The sequence below is a fragment of the Arachis ipaensis genome, chromosome B10 (genome assembly GCF_000816755.2).
Source record: "Arachis ipaensis cultivar K30076 chromosome B10, Araip1.1, whole genome shotgun sequence".
Lineage (NCBI taxonomy): Eukaryota > Viridiplantae > Streptophyta > Magnoliopsida > Fabales > Fabaceae > Arachis > Arachis ipaensis.
In genome coordinates this window covers 102,564,509-102,580,566 of record NC_029794.2, presented here as the reverse complement: position 1 = coordinate 102,580,566, position 16,058 = coordinate 102,564,509, and the positions used below count along the sequence as shown (strand labels likewise).

The window sequence follows — 16,058 nt, the reverse complement described above, 5'->3', positions numbered from 1 at the left end:
CGTGATTATAATTTATAATTATAATTATAATTATGAGATACTAAAATATCTAGAATTTAGTTTGTTAATTGTACAATGAATTTACTCGTTACTGTAAAATGCTAACACAGTTTATTTTGAATGTTTGCTTAATAGAAAAATACGTTAAATCATTCATCCTAATTAATCTTGTATCTTTCCGATTCACGATCGGAATCCGAATTTCGACAAGCATGCATCGCAAGTGCTCTTTGCTTTATTACAAAATCGTTTGGATTCCTGAAATTTAATTGGCCCTCACACTCTCACTACAATTGGATTGTAAGGTTTGTGTAGTAATGAGAGAATTCAATTAATGAAATACCTGAAGGAGAGTGGTGGCGTAGGTGATGTAGTTCCTCATCCTGCCTTGTGTAGTGATGCGTATCTCGTTCTCGTTGATAGGGCTATCTGCCTTGGGCTTCTCCACCCTCTGATACCTATCCATCTGTCAAAAATCAAAACCATAGCAAACATCATTTAACTTTTTATTTTCACCAAAAAGAGGAGCTGGATTGAGAGAAAAGACCTTTGTGTGTGTTGAGAGGGAAGGAGAAAGGGAAGGGGAGATAAGGGAAGGGGAGTATCAAGCTGAAGCGTGTGAAGGGTGAGGATTGGAAGGGGGATATGGTTGCTAAGGTGGTGTTTGGCGAGTGCTGAGTGCTGAGTAGCTAAGTGACGCAGTCTCGGAGAGGTGAGGCAGGTCGAGTGTTGTGAGATTTCAAGTTAGGGCCCGAAACAGAAGGTGTTATGTGGCTGTTTCTTTCCAGGAGAACTTGGCACATGAGTAGGGCTACTCTGGCCCCGGTCTTATCGCCGATCACACCGCCATCCCCCAACAAACCTTCACATTTCATGGGCCTCTCTCTTTAATAAGGCCCAATCCTATCTCCCTTCGCGTGTAACTTACAAACCTTCTCACTATAACTATCCTTAATAGCATGTAACTTGTATTTTTTTTTTAAAAAAAAATATTTTTCACATAATAAATGAATAAAAAATATACTTTTCTTATTTTATACAAACACAATTAATAGATAAAAAGATCTTTTTATATGAGATATCCAAACATAAAATTACTTTTATTTTTATAAAAAATCTTTTAAAAAATATCTTTTTCGACGTCCAAACAAAAATTTTTAAAATATTTAGATATTCTTGTAAACATTAAATTTGATATATTATATATAAGTAAATTTTTTGAAAAATAATTTTTAAAAATAATATTTAAAAAAATTATTTTGTAAAATAAATTATCAATCATTTTAAGAATCGTCAAATTAGGCCTTACTCAATAATTACATGGGCAAAGTATTTGATGGATTTGTGGGAAAGAGCTCCATTAGATGGAGTTACTTAATTTTTTTTATTAATTTTTTTTAAGAGTAACTCATGAATGATTTTGTATCAAATAGATAACTTTCAAATTGAGATATCAGAATGTGGTGGTTTCAACACGGAAATAAGATAAGAATTTCGTGTTCTCTTACGAAGATGGTAGTGCTGTTTTAGAACTCACTTTTAAGACTACAACAACTTTTAAGATTTTTACATTAGAAGTACCTACTATTATTATTTCACTTACTAAATTGGCACATTGAAATATTAATCTTTTTTTTTTTGTGACTAAATAGAAAAGAAAGAAAAAAAAGAGACAAAACCAAATTAATTGGCTAGGGTCATATCTAAATCTATTAGATGTTGAAGCTCACTCCATGGTTGGCTCTAATTCGAGTGAATGTCCGCGACAGAAGCAGCTGCTTTAGCCATACAATCTGCAACACTATTTGCAGTCCTCTGAATTAAAAGAATAGAGACTCTCCAATTCCAATTCATAACCTCCTGTATATGCTTTGCCAAATCCCATTCCGGAATATCCTTACCAAGCATTCTTTGGTTTACCAAGAAAAGAGCTTCTAAACAGTTTGTTTCACAAATAACCTCATGAAATCCACTCTCCCAAGCAAGAAGTAAACCTCTCCAAATTGCATACAATTCAGCAAAAAAAACACTGCACACTTCGACTTTCCCAGTGCAACCTTTCAACCAACATCCATCAGGATTGCGAATGATACAACCAAAACCAGCATAGTCAAAAGAAGCAAACCAACTAGCATCACAATTCAATTCAACAGAATGAACTGGAAGTGGAACCCAATGCAAATAAAGTGAAGGATGAGACAGAGATTGATGCATAGCAAAAATACTGTGAAACTCCCTTACTGAACTACGAATCAAACTCACCACTTTACTGGCACTCCATGAATCATCTATATTAAATAAGTCATGATTCTTGCTTTTCCAAATCCACCAGATGCTCGAAAAGAAAAGAAAAACATCTCCACTCCTTGCACCTCTGTAGAGCCAATCATGTAAATTCGAGTTATCTGAATACAGGCCTAAAAGGTTCCAGACCTCCTTGGCACTAGGGCACTCCCGAAGACAATGAAGAATGGATTCAGAACCATTCTGACACCGATGACAGGTGCTAGATAAATCTAAACCACGACTCAAACGAAACTCTGCCATAGGAATAGCATTATGAAGACTGAGCCAAATCAGGAACTTGTACTTCTCAGGAATATGCAGTCGCCATACCCACAACCAATTATCATGCTCATTCCAGTCAAACTTTCTTTTGGCTAGCCAGCTGTACCCACTCCTAGCTGAGTAGAGTCTAGAAGATGCCACACTCCACGACCAACCCGAACTCTGTCCAGCATTCAAATCCGAATTATAAGCATTCAAACGCTGTTTGACATCTTCTGGAATGATAGAGAAAATATCATGGAGATTCCATTGACCATCTTTCCAAACGTCTCTAATAGTTAAATCAGAGTCAGATATATGTGCAAAAGGAACATCTTGAGCAATTGGGCCCTCAATACTCCAATTGTCAAACCAAAAAGATTGATCAAGTGACCGGGTCACTTGATGCCACACCCCACGACCAACCCGAACTCTGTCCAGCATTCAAATCCGAATTATAAGCATTCAAACGCTGTTTGACATCTTCTGGAATGATAGAGAAAATATCATGGAGATTCCATTGACCATCTTTCCAAACATCTCTAATAGTTAAATCAGAGTCAGATATATATACAAAAGGAACATCTTGAGCAATTGGGCCCTCAATACTCCAATTGTCAAACCAAAAAGATTGATCAAGTGAACCAACGCACCAAGAGAAGGCATCCTTAAGAGCACCAAAAGCCTTTGAGATACTCTTCCAAATATGAGAAGCATTGCAAGGGACAGGGCCATCTAAAACTCCCTCATTCTTCAGATACTTCGCCCTCAATAGAGCAACCCAATGCTTGTCCTAACAATGAAAAAGTTGCCACACCAATTTACCAAGTAAAGATATATTAACACATGCAGGATCTCTAACACCTAGGCCACCAAATTTCTTTGGAGTGATCACGGTCCTCCAATTAACAAGAGAAAGACCTCTACCATCAACTTGACCCTTCCAAAGGAACTGTCTCATCATAGAAGACAATTTATCGCAAACCCAGTTTGGAAAAAAAGATACCTGCATATGATAGACAGGAATGGATGCTGCAACAGAATTGATCAGGCAAAGTCTCCCTGCTTTATTTAGAAGCCTTCCTTTCCAATTAGCTAATCTTCCCCTCACCTTTTCAATCACCGAATGAAAAGAAGCCCTACTGGTACGGGAATGATTAAGGTTAACTCCAAGATATCTTCCTAAGTCCAAATCAAAACGTATTGAAGAAACACTAGTAAAAATATCTCTTCTACGAGTAGTCATATTTTTAGAACAAAAAGCTTTAGACTTTTCAAGATTCACTTTCATGCCAGATGTCTTGCAAAAAATGTTAAGAGAATGCATGACTATTTGGACCTGACTCTTTGTAGCCTGACAGAAGAGTAAGAGATCATCTGCAAACATCAAATGAGAAAATTTTGGGCCACCCCTAGTGACAGAAACTGGTTTCCACACACCCTCGACTACCTTATGAGATATATAGCAAGCAAGTCTTTCCATACAAAGTACAAATAAGTAAGGAGACATTGGATCGCCCTGTCTAAGCCCCCTTCTAGGAGCAAAACTATCCAATCTATTCCCATTCCACATAATAGAAAGAGATGATGCACGGACACAATTCATAATCAAATTAATAGTGATGATAGGAAAACCAAAAGCAATGAGAGTACTCTCCAAAAACCTCCAATCCACCCTATCATAAGATTTTTCAAGATCAATTTTAAAAGCAAGAGTACCTTTCTTGGATTTTGTGTGCTTCATGAAATTTAGAATTTCTTGGACCACAATAATATTATCAGGAGTACCATGACCCGGAATAAAACCTCCTTGTAAAGAACTAACAATATCTGGAAGAAAAGGCCGAAGTCGGTTAGTCAATACTTTGGTGATAATTTTATAAACAACATTACACAAGCTAATAGGCCTGAAATCCTTCATAAAGGTAGGGTTATCAATTTTAGGAATAAGCACAATCAGAGTTTCACTTTTTGACATGCAATTGTATTTTGACAGTTACATTTTTTGCTTTTATCTATTAATTTATTACTATTTTTCTAGCAATGGCAATATCAGAGGACAATAGAAAAGATCAGTGGCATATGATGATCTTGTTACTATGGTACAAAGGGTTTAGGAAAGAAAAGAAGAATTATTTAAAAAAGTATCATTTTTTATTTCTTTATTTTTGTGATTACAAGGTTCTTACCAATATATAGACTAAAAGTACGCTAATTATAAAATAATATCCTAATAAATTACATTAATTTTTGCTGATTCTCTTTGATATTTTCCTGATTTTGTTCCCTAATTAAGATATTTTAATAAATCTTTAGTTCTACAATTTCATACTTCATGTAGTACAAGTAGAGTAGCTTTCTTTTTTTATTTTGTTTTTAAGTGTTGGTTATGTAGCCTGATTATATTAAGTCCATAATTTCATCTATAATGAAAACAATGTGGTTGATGAAATTATCTAAAATACAAAATTTACATTATTATTGTTGGATTTCATAATATTTTTTATTTTTTGTTTTATTAATAAGTGTGTCTGAGTTTTATTTTTGAAATTATAATAAGTTTTATGACATATTAAAAAAGATTAATAAATTTATATTATACTAAAAATATCTATCATCTTTAATTTTTAAAGTTTTACTGTATAATAAGAATAGAGTAGTAGGAATAAAAAACTTAGTAAGTTATGAATTAATCTTATACATATATAATCACTTTAGTTTTTACCTTAATCTTAATCATTTTAGCATGTAAAATGTTATATTTGTGCATCAATTGTTCTAAATACAATGCCTATTTAATCTTCAGTCATATCTAAAATATTTTTATTTAATTAACTTTATGGGATAGACAAATATGAAAGGAACATAGATATTTAAATTTATACTAAATTTTTGTATAATAACATAAAGAACAAAGTTTTGGCATCATTCAATGAAATATAAAAAATGAGATTCTAATTTTCTTCAAGTGAGCATAATATGGTTTAATTTTGGTCTCTATCTTCAGTTTTTTTTTTTATTCTCAGTCAATTTTTTCAATAAGTTAATTTTAAAAAAGATAGACATAAATATCAAATTGTCCAACTTAATAAACAAGATAAAAATCTATCAATATCAAAAACCCTAGTAGAGAAAGAGTACGTACTCAAGGAGAATGAGAGAAGGAGAGAGCAGGAGAGAGCGATTGAGGGTGATGATTTGTACTACTTGTGCACGGTATGGGCATGATAAATCGTTGTGCATGGAGAAGGAGTCCTTGGAAGGAAACAGAAATTCCTTTGGTGATGAAAAAAATAATGAAGCCCCGACATTAGTGCCACACAACAATCATGAGATTCAACAAAAGGCTGAATCAGAAGCTCGTGATTTGGGTGAGAATCCTCGTAATTTGGGTGAGAAATTAGGAGTTGTTAAAGGGAAGGATGTAGTTACGGAATCATTGGCTCTTCACGTGCCTGATGGTCATGTTAATGAGGCATGCATGGATGATGGAGAGGGCTGGCAACAAGTGCTGCGTAAGGGAAAATTCACAATGGGCCAGTCATCAGGTTTGAAGGACCAAGATGGAAAGCAGCACAAGTTTGGTCCGAGAAGGGTTCCAAGGCCCAATTTGCATGGTGATGGAGGCAAATCAATTGGCATTAGGATGGGGAAGCGAGAAAAACATGAAATTGCGCCATCTCCATCGTGCAGAACTCCTGCACGTCGTGGAATCTCTCTACGGAAGCGTCCTCGGCCTTCCTCCTTGCAGAACTCGCCAGTTGATAAAAATGGTGGCACAACAAAGGAAACCTTAGTAGATGGAAGCATGGCAGGTGCAGTGTCAGGAGGTCCAAAGGTGGCAATTATTGAGGATCAGAGTGTGCCAGTACCGCAGGACAAACCACCTATTGAGGTTGGTGATTCTGTTTAGAGTTTATGTTCTTATTTATTATGTCCCTATTATTTATGGATAGTTTAAATATGATTGTTTGGAATATTAGGGGTGCTTCTAATAAGTTAGCCCGGGTGCATTATAAGGAAATTGTTAGGAAATTTATACATATTTTCTTTATTGTGGTTGAAACTCACTCCCCTTTTCAGCATTTAAAATTATTTTGGGAAAGGTTGGGGTATCACTCTGTTGGTATAGTAGAAGCAGAGGGGCATAAGGGAGGTATTTGGTTTCTATCCTCTATGAAGGGTGTTTGTTGTAAGTTCATTGATGCTTTTGATCAGGGTGTTACTGTTGAGGTTCACTTTGATAATTTAATTTGGAGGTGTAGTGGTATTTATGGCAGTCCTCAATTTAATAAAAGAGTTCTCCTTTGGGATTATCTTGTTGCACAATCCATGGTTTTTCAAGGACCTTGGATTGTTCTTGGTAATTTTAATGAAGTCAAATTTTCTCATGAATCTAAGGGTTGTCAATTTTCTCATCAAAGAGCCGACATGTTTGCTACTTCATTAGGGGATAGTGGTTTGTTTGATCTGAAGACTATTGGGAGGCGGTTTTCTTGGTACAGGAGGGTGAAAAATTATGTTGACGTGGCAAAAAAGCTTGATCGAGTCTGTATAAATAGTAGTTGGTTATCTATCTTTCCAGAGGCTTATGCAGAAGTTTTAAATAGGCTTCAGTCTGATCATTGCTCTATTCTGGTGTGTTGTAAAGGTCGTCCTCAGCCTAAAGGGAATCGACCTTTCCGATTTGTTGCTACTTGGGCTACTCATCCTGGGTATAGGGATATTGTGAACCAGTCATGGTGGTCTGGTAATAGAGGAATTCATGGCAAGCTTTCGGAAGTACAGAAGAATTCACTAGAGTTTAACTCGAAGGTATTTGGTAACATTTTTGTTAAGAAATGTGAATTAGAGCAGCAGATTAATTATTTACAAAAGTGTTTGGAAGTGGTGGATAGTATTTATTTGTGTCAGAAAGAGCAACAGTTGCTTGATGGTTATAATAATACTTTAGTGCAAGAAGAGCTCCTATGGTTCCAAAAGTCCAGAGAGCAGTGGGTAAGGTTCGGGGATAGGAATACAAGATTCTTTTATATTCAAACTCTTGCGCGAAGGAAGCATAATAAGATTCATGGCCTTTTTCTCAAGGATGGAGTATGGGAAACTGATCCAGAGGTTCTGAGTCAAGAAGCAGAGTCTTTCTATAAAAGCTTATTCTGTCATTTGGATGATGTTGATTTGGGTTGCCTTGGTGATGTGCCTCTTCCTTCTCTGAATGAGGAAGCTTGCAATAACCTTACGGCACCAGTTACTATGGAGGAAGTCAAAGCAGCTATTTTTCACATGAACTCTTTTAAAGCTTCGGGTCCTGATGGGTTTCAAGCTTTCTTCTTCAAAGAATATTGGGAGATCATTGGTATTGATGTTTGGAAGATGGTTAAGCAGGCATTCTCTGGTGTTCCTCTTGATCCGAGAATGTTGGAGACTTTACTGGTTCTCATTCCAAAGGTTGAATCACCGGTATCTATGAATGATTTCAGGCCGATTAGTCTCTGCAATGTAGTTTACAAGATCATCATGAAAGTCCTTGTTAATAGGCTTCGTCCTCATCTTGCGGAGATTGTTGGCTCGCTTCAAGGAGGATTTATTCAGGGACGAGGAACTCCTGACAACATCATTATTGCTCAAGAAGTCCTCCACTTTATGAAGAAGACTAAATCAAAGAAAGGCACACTGGCCTTTAAGATTGATCTGGAGAAAGCTTATGACAGAGTTGACTGGAGGTTTTTAGCTCATACCCCTTAAAATCTTTGGTTTTCCTATTCCTACACTTAATTTGATTATGAATTGTGTCACTGCTTCTTCCTTATCTATTCTTTGGAATGGGAGTCGTCTGAATGGCTTTACTCCTAGCCGAGGTCTTAGACAAGGAGACCCTATGTCACCCTATCTTTTTGTGTTGTGTATGGAGCGATTGGCATGCTTTATTAGTCATCAGGTTGATTTGGGCTTGTGGGAGTCGGTTGCTATTTCTAGAGGGGGACCAAGAATATCCCACTTAATGTTTGCGGATGACTTGCTTCTGTTCTGTAAAGCTACAAAGAGACAAGTGCAAAATGTGATGTTGGTTTTAGAGACTTTTTGCAAAGCATCTGGGATGAAGATTAATGTGGAGAAGTCTAAAGCGCTTTGCTCCAAGAACGGCATCGGATAGGTGTCCAAGATATCTTTCTAGCCAGGAATCGGTTTTACATTGTATTCGGGATTGTCCAAAAGCTCAGCTTGTCTGGCATAGGTTGGATATTTCTTGTCATCCTTTGGATTTGAAGAACTGGTTCTTGTATCATAGCAGAGAGCATCCGTTCAAGTTCTTTTCGGGACTTTGGTGGATATGGCGAGAAAGGAATAATGACATCTTTAATCCCCATGAAACTTGGCCTCCGAAAAAAGTGATTTGTCTGGCATTAACTTCAGAAAAGGAGCTTAGGAATATTTTTGAATTACAACGTATATCACTTCCCTCTAATCTAAATAGTTTTTGGAATCCCCCATCTATTGGTACTTTTAAGATTAATTGTGATGCTAGTTATTTTGGTTCGGGTGATAGTGTTGGTTTTGCTTGTGTTATTAGAGATTGTAATGGGAGCTGGCAAAGGGGGTGTTTGGGAATGATTGAGAGTAATAGTATTCTTCAAGGAGAATTGTTTGCTATTTGGAGAGGATATCTCTTAGCTTGGGATGTGGGTCAACGAGATGTTATTTGTGAGACAGATTGTGTGGAAGCATTTAATCTTGTTACTCAAGATGGTTTTGGGTTTATTGATCCACTGGTGCTCAAAATAAAAGATATCATGCATTGGAATTGGCGGGTTGACTTTCGTTTGATTATGAGAGATGCAAACACGGTGGCAGATATTATGGCAAAGATGGCGACGAAGTTACAACTTTCGCATGTGAAGCTTCTTTCACCTTGGGAGGAGTTTAAGAATAGTCTTGAACGGGACTGTCCCTCTATTTAGGCAGTTCCTTGTTTTGTTTGTTTTGTTTTTCTTTGTTTAATTTATTTCAGTCACAAAAAAAAAAAAATTGTCCAACTTAATAATCCTTTTAAAATATTTATAAATTTGATAATCATGTTCTTTTAAAATCTTGAAATATGTTTAAGTATATAATTTATATATTTGCTAAGTTATACTATTCTTTTATTATATAATATATAATGAACAAAAATTAGAATCTACTATTAAATGCCTAATAATATATAATGAATAAAAATTTTAAAAAGTTATATAAAAACACATAAAAATAAAATTTTAAGCCATCAAAATTTAAACAGCGTGCATATACGTGTGGATCGACTTAAATAATTTTATTTGTTTTATTAATGTGAATTATCCTATTATATATTGATGATGCATCCCTTGTCTTTATTTTTTTTTATTTTGTAATTTCAGTTCTTTCATTTTTTTTTATATTTTGAGTGGACATAGGTTTCATAGCTGAAATAAATTGTCATTTTATAATTATATTTTTAGATCATTCCAAGAGGAGGAAATAAGTCAAATAATCTATCAAAAATATATAATCTGACTTGTATTTAGTCTAATATAATTTAGTCTATTATAAAATAAGTTCAAATTAAAATTATTTTAAAAGTCTAAATTTATTAATAAAATATTTATTAATTCTTGTAAACATTAAATTTGATATATTATATATAAGTAAATTTTTTGAAAAATAATTTTTAAAAATAATATTTTAAAAAAAATTATTTTGTAAAAAAAAATTATCAATCCTTTTAATAGTCGTCAAGCTAAGCCATACTCAATAACAAGTCAGGCTTATTATTTAAAAACAAATACATAACAAATTATAGATCAAATTCAGGTCAATTAACTATATTACAGACTTAACTTATTAAGAATGAAGCCTGATTTGGCTTAACTTATTTTTACCTCTAATCATATCTAGTATTATTGATTTTCTTGGTACTCATTTATTTATTTTTTAGGCATTTTTCTCTTCCATGCTTTCATATCACTATGGTTGTGGATAACGATCAAACAATTGTTGAAGATTTTGCTAAATCAGATTTAGGTAATAGTTTAGATAATAAGAAGATTTTGCTAAATCAGATTTAGGTAATAGTTTAGATAATAATTTTATGATTGATGTTAAAGGTTTAGGCAACATTTTTCATGAATATGTTATTGAATTTGTTGATTCTATACACTAATAATGGGTTAAACAATAAGATAATAGAGCTATTTTTGTGGATTTACCCATCTTAAAAGTTCTAAAATCCCTTCTTCTGATTTATTATTAAGCTTCAACAAAATTGTTAAATTTTCCTTTGTTGCTTCTGATTGTTGGGTGAGTTTGCTAACAAATTCTCTTATTATGTGGGTTCTTTTTTGTCCTTTGTTACTTAATATTATTATTGTTACATATTATTATTTATTCTATTAGTTAGAATTTGTTAGTATAGGTTGTTAATTTTGGATATATAGAAAACAGTTATGCTACATATCCATATAATTTTTTATCCAAGTCCATCCAAGCTGGTCCAACACCAAAAAAAAACCCAATCCCATTAAATAAACGAATATTACATGCGTCCAAACCCCCGAAAATGTTTAAAATTCATATGTGCTTCATTATGAAAAAACGTTCATTTTTCAACATTGAAACCGCTACTGGAGAACTTCGAATCTCTATCAAAATCTTTCAAAGCTCGATCGTTTTCTCTGTGAAAACTACTTCTACTCAGAAATCGCGAGAAGATTTCGAAAGGAAGAAGAAAAAACAAACGAAAACAGCAATAGAGAATGCAAAAGGTATGATAAAAACTATTGTTCTTTTAAAATCTCGCAATCTCGCATTTCTCCTAGTTGCGTTTTAGGTTTACTGGATTGAGTTGCTTCGTTTAGTAGATCGACTTATTCTGAATCAATTTTTTTTGCATAACTAGGGCATAAGAATGAAAATGAGTTCTTATTTTCATTCAGTTCAGTGTAGTTAGTCATTTTGATTCACTTGATTGCTAGTGAGTTCAGTTGAGTCCTTTTGCATGTAGAAATGCTTTTGTCGCTGATTGAATGTTTATCACGTTTTATTCACAACATGAATGGTGTTCTGTTCAGTGGGCTTGGTGATTTTCATTCACTTGATTGTTAGTGTGTTCAGTTGAGTCTTTTTGCATGTAGAAATTCTTTTCTTGATGATTGAATGTTTATCACGTTTTATTCAGAACATGAATGGTGTTTAGTTCAGTGGAGTTGGTCATTTTCATTCATTTGATTGTTAAGTGTTCAGTTGAGTCTTTTTGCATGAAGAAATATTTTTCTTGATGATTGAATGTGTATCACATTTTATTTAGAATATGAATGGTGTTCTGTTCAGTGGGCTTGGTGATTTTCATTCACTTGATTGTTAGTGTGTTTAGTTGAGTTTTTTTGTATGAAGAAATATTTTTCTTGATGATTGAATGTGTATCACATTTTATTCAAAACATGAATGGTGTTTTGTTCAGTGGGCTTGGTGATTTTCATTCACTTGATTGTTAATGTGTTTAGTTGAGTCTTTTTGCATGCAGAAATATTTTTCTTGATGATTGAATATTTATCATATTTTTATTCAGAACATGAATGGCGTTCAGTTCAGTGTAGTTGGCCATTTTGATTCACTTTATTGTTAGTGTATTCAGTAGAGTTATTTTGCATGCAGAAATGTTTATCTTGTTAATTGAATGTTTATCACGTTTTATTCAAATCATGAATAGAGTTCGATTTAGTGGAGTTGATAATTTTGATTCTCTTGATTGTTATGTGTTCAGTTGAGTTCTTTTGCATGCAGAAATATTTTTCTAGCTGTTTAAATGTTTATCACATTTTATTCAGAACATCAAGGGAGTTCGGTTCAGTGGGGTTGGTCATTTTGATTCACCTAATTGTTATGTGTTCAGTTGAGTTTTTTTGCATGCAGAAATATTTTTCTAGCTATTTGAATGTTTATCACGTTTTATTCAAAAAATAAAGGGAGTTCGGTTTAGTAGGGTTGGTCATTTTGATTCACCTGATTGTTATGTGTTCAGTTGGATTTTTTTGCATGCAGAAATGTTTTTCTAGCTGTTTGCATGTTTATCACGTTTTATTCAGAACATCAAGGGAGTTCGGTTCAGTGGACTTGGTCATGTTGATTCACTTGATTAAAATATGCATGCTTGTGCTTGTCGATATACTAAGTGAAGTATTGACCAAATTTTTTTGTCCTTACAGCGAAAATAAAGAAGACAATGGTCACTAATAAGGAGAAGTCGCGCTATAACGTAAGCATATGTACACATTAAACATATTTATCACCAAAATCAGAGACCAAGTGATTTGGGCATCTGAAACAATAAGACTCCCAAAGTCATCTGATGTCCTCTCCAGCCCTTATTGTAAATTCACATAAGGGGATATAGATAGTAAATAGAATATACTTTGTTTGAATGGTTGTAATTAAGACTATTTTGTTTAACTTGTTTAGAAAAGCAAACACTGCTTCTTTCAAAATATATATGTGAATATTAATGTAAATGTTATTGAAAATCTAATGTTAATGTATATATCTGATTCAAGATGGATTAGTCCTTGTCCTGTTGGTCTGAGATGTTAATGTATATATCTGTTGGAATTGTCTGGCTGCTATTTTGTTTCAGCTTCATAGTGAATGGAATCAGGGTATTTATCAAACATTAAGAGCCCCAAAAATACAAATGAACTGAAATTAATATACTGGATGAACCGAAAAAGTGCATGATAAACCACTATTTTATGGTTTATCTTGTGCTCAATTGAGTGGATTTTATCAACTCTTTACCCACTTATTCATACTATTTGCATGTTTTTACATTTTCCTTCCTGGTTTTGTGCTATGATTGAAAACATGCTTCTTTGATCTTATATTTGCTTATTATTAATCCTCTCTTATTACCATTAGATGCCTTGATATGTGTGTTAAGTGTTTTCAGAGATTACAGGACAGGAATGGCTCAGAGGATGGAAAGGAAGCATGCAAAAGTGGAAGGAATACAAGAAGTTGGAGAAACTGCTAAGCTGTCCAGCCTGACCTCTTCGCACTCAAACGGCTATAACTTTAGCTACAAAGGTCCAAATGACGCGGTTCCAGTTGCGTTGGAAAGCTAACGTTCGAGGCTTCGATTTGATATATAATATGCCATAGTTGCCCTGACGCTAGGTGATGCGAACGCGTGATCCACGCAGACGCGTCGCATCTGCGAACTTCAATCCGTGCGGCCGCGTGGAAGACGCCTCCGCGTCACTTGTTCGCAACCTGAACGTACCAGAATACGCAGGGGGCGATTTTTGAGCTGTTTTTGACCCAGTTTTCAGGCCGGAAAACACAAATTAGAGGCTATAAAGTGGGGGAATGCATCCATTCAGGGGGAGCTCGCCAATTTTTACTTCCCATGATTTAGATTTAGTCTTGAGAGAGGTTCTCTCCTCTCTCTCTTAGGATTTAGGACTTCTCGTAGTTTGTAAGAGTGACTCTCGATCCAGATTTTACGTTTCTTTGTTTTAGCTTCCCTTTTAGTTTTATTTATTCCAGCACTTAAGTTGATTATTTACTTTTATAATTGAATTTATGAATTATTCCATGTTACAGATTATTATTTGAATTAGTGATATTTGAGGTATTTTCAGTTTATGATTGCTCTTTTTAATTTATGTTATCATCGTTTCCGATTTGAAGATATTTTATTCCAGCAATTTACTTTTTCCCCTTTTGGTCTCGATTAAGAAATCAGTAACTCAACAGTTACCAACTCAGCATAATTGATAATCGTTATCTTGCTAATTGAACTGAACTTCAATAATCCCAACTTTTTCTTAGGAAATAAATAGGATTCGAAGGCCAAACTAATTAGTCCCTTGACTTTCCTTTGCTTTAGTAAAGGTCAACTAAGTGGAATTTAGATTCAACTTTCATCATTGTTGAGAGAGATAACTAAGTTGGACTTCCAATTTCTCTTACCTTGCCAAAAGTTTGCTTTACATTATTTATTTATTTTAATCGCCATTTACTTTACTTGTCATTCAAATCACTTGCTTCTCACCTTCTAAACCCCGATTACGACCTTTATAGCCAATAATAAGAACATACTTCCTTGCAGTTCCTTGAGAAGATGACCCGAGGTTTGAATACTCGGTTAACAATTTTTAAGGGGTTTGTTACTTGTGACAACCAAAATGTTTGTACGAAGGGATTTTTGTTGGTTTAGAGACTGTATCTACAACGCAACTATTTTTATGAAATTCTTTACTGGCAAAAAACCTAACGTCAAAATGGCGCCGTTGCCGGGGAACTGCTAACGTGTGCCTTATTATTGGTTATTGTAAATTTTTTTTCTTTTAATTGTTTATTTGTTTATTTTTATTTTTATTTGCATTAGTTACCATGAACTCTCACCCCTCTCGCTTTGAGTTTGGTTCTAATTTTGTTGAAAGGAATAGGAGCTATAATAGGAATATGCATCAAGGTCTAAGCAATCAAAGATGGATGGAGCCAAGAGGATCTAATCAACCCTTTAGGCAGCAACACCCTCCAAGATATCCTGGACAAAGACCATTCTACAATGCATACCCAGCTGAAAGATATGGTGGACAACCTTGTAACTACCAATAAGCCCCACCCCGTGCCTATAGACCATCCTGTCAACATAACCTCGAACCACCACACTCACAAGCTTCTCTTCACCATTCGCCACCATATGATCCTTCCTTACCCCGATTCCAATCCAATCACTCCCAATCACCACCACTTTCCTATGTATCATGTCCAAATCCGACACCCCGAGAAGCATAGGTTCGCCTAAAGGAAACAGTAAATAAACTTCAAACAACCATTCGACAACTGGAGCAAGCAGTAATTCAATGGGTTTATAGGTGCTCAAATATACAAGGATCAGCCACAGTCCCATGTGGACAGTCTAATGAAGAGCGGAGTATAAAGAAGATACCAGAAACTCCAATGGACAAGACAGAGAATGAATTCGTACTAGAACAAGTAGAAGAAGCTGTCACTGTATAAGAAGAAGAGTTGGTTGAAGATCTAGGAGTTGTTGAACCTCCATGGGAATCCAGAACTGAGGAAAACTCCGTCAAGGACGTTACGGTTGATGCTAAGGAGGATAGTGCACAATCTCCAAGGCAAGTCATTTATGAAGAATCAGACGGAATAACCCAGGACACAAATTCCCTTGATGATGATAGTCACAAGTCTGGCTTTCTTAGTAATGAACTTGCATTCGCAAGTGAATTTTCTGAGATCGAAGAATCTTCCCCAAGTGAATACGAAGACGATGTGGAGGTAGATTTTTCTCAACCTCCAATCTATGACTCAAGTGATGAGGAAGACATAGAAGACTTTGACCAGGACACAGATATAATTGTAGAACCTTGCAAGGAAGTGGAGGAATTCACAGAAGAGCACAAGGGAGTAGAACTTACAGAACCACCGGAAACACCTACCCCAAGGCCATTACCACCTAATACAAGCTTCAAGTG

General features: G+C 34.9%; 2 protein-coding genes across 2 annotated transcripts in view; both read right to left on the bottom strand.

The window, feature by feature from the left end:
• The window catches only part of LOC107623618 (ribonuclease P protein subunit p25-like protein), a 3,172-nt gene extending 2,329 nt beyond the window's left edge, over positions 1–843 (bottom strand). The window contains exons 1-2 of the mRNA XM_016325949.2: positions 548–843; positions 344–466 (exon numbers count right to left, since the gene is read on the bottom strand). Of these exons, the coding sequence (XP_016181435.1) occupies positions 344–466 (123 nt within the window). The 5' untranslated portion in view covers positions 548–843. The remainder of the gene's footprint in view (positions 1–343; positions 467–547) is intronic.
• On the bottom strand, positions 1,441–3,793 carry LOC107621028. The gene is made up of 4 exons (XM_016323078.1): positions 3,554–3,793; positions 2,974–3,340; positions 1,858–2,882; positions 1,441–1,521 (listed from the first exon to the last, which is right to left on the bottom strand). Exons 1-4 carry the CDS (start codon positions 3,791–3,793, stop codon positions 1,441–1,443), a joined length of 1,713 nt encoding a protein of 570 aa, XP_016178564.1.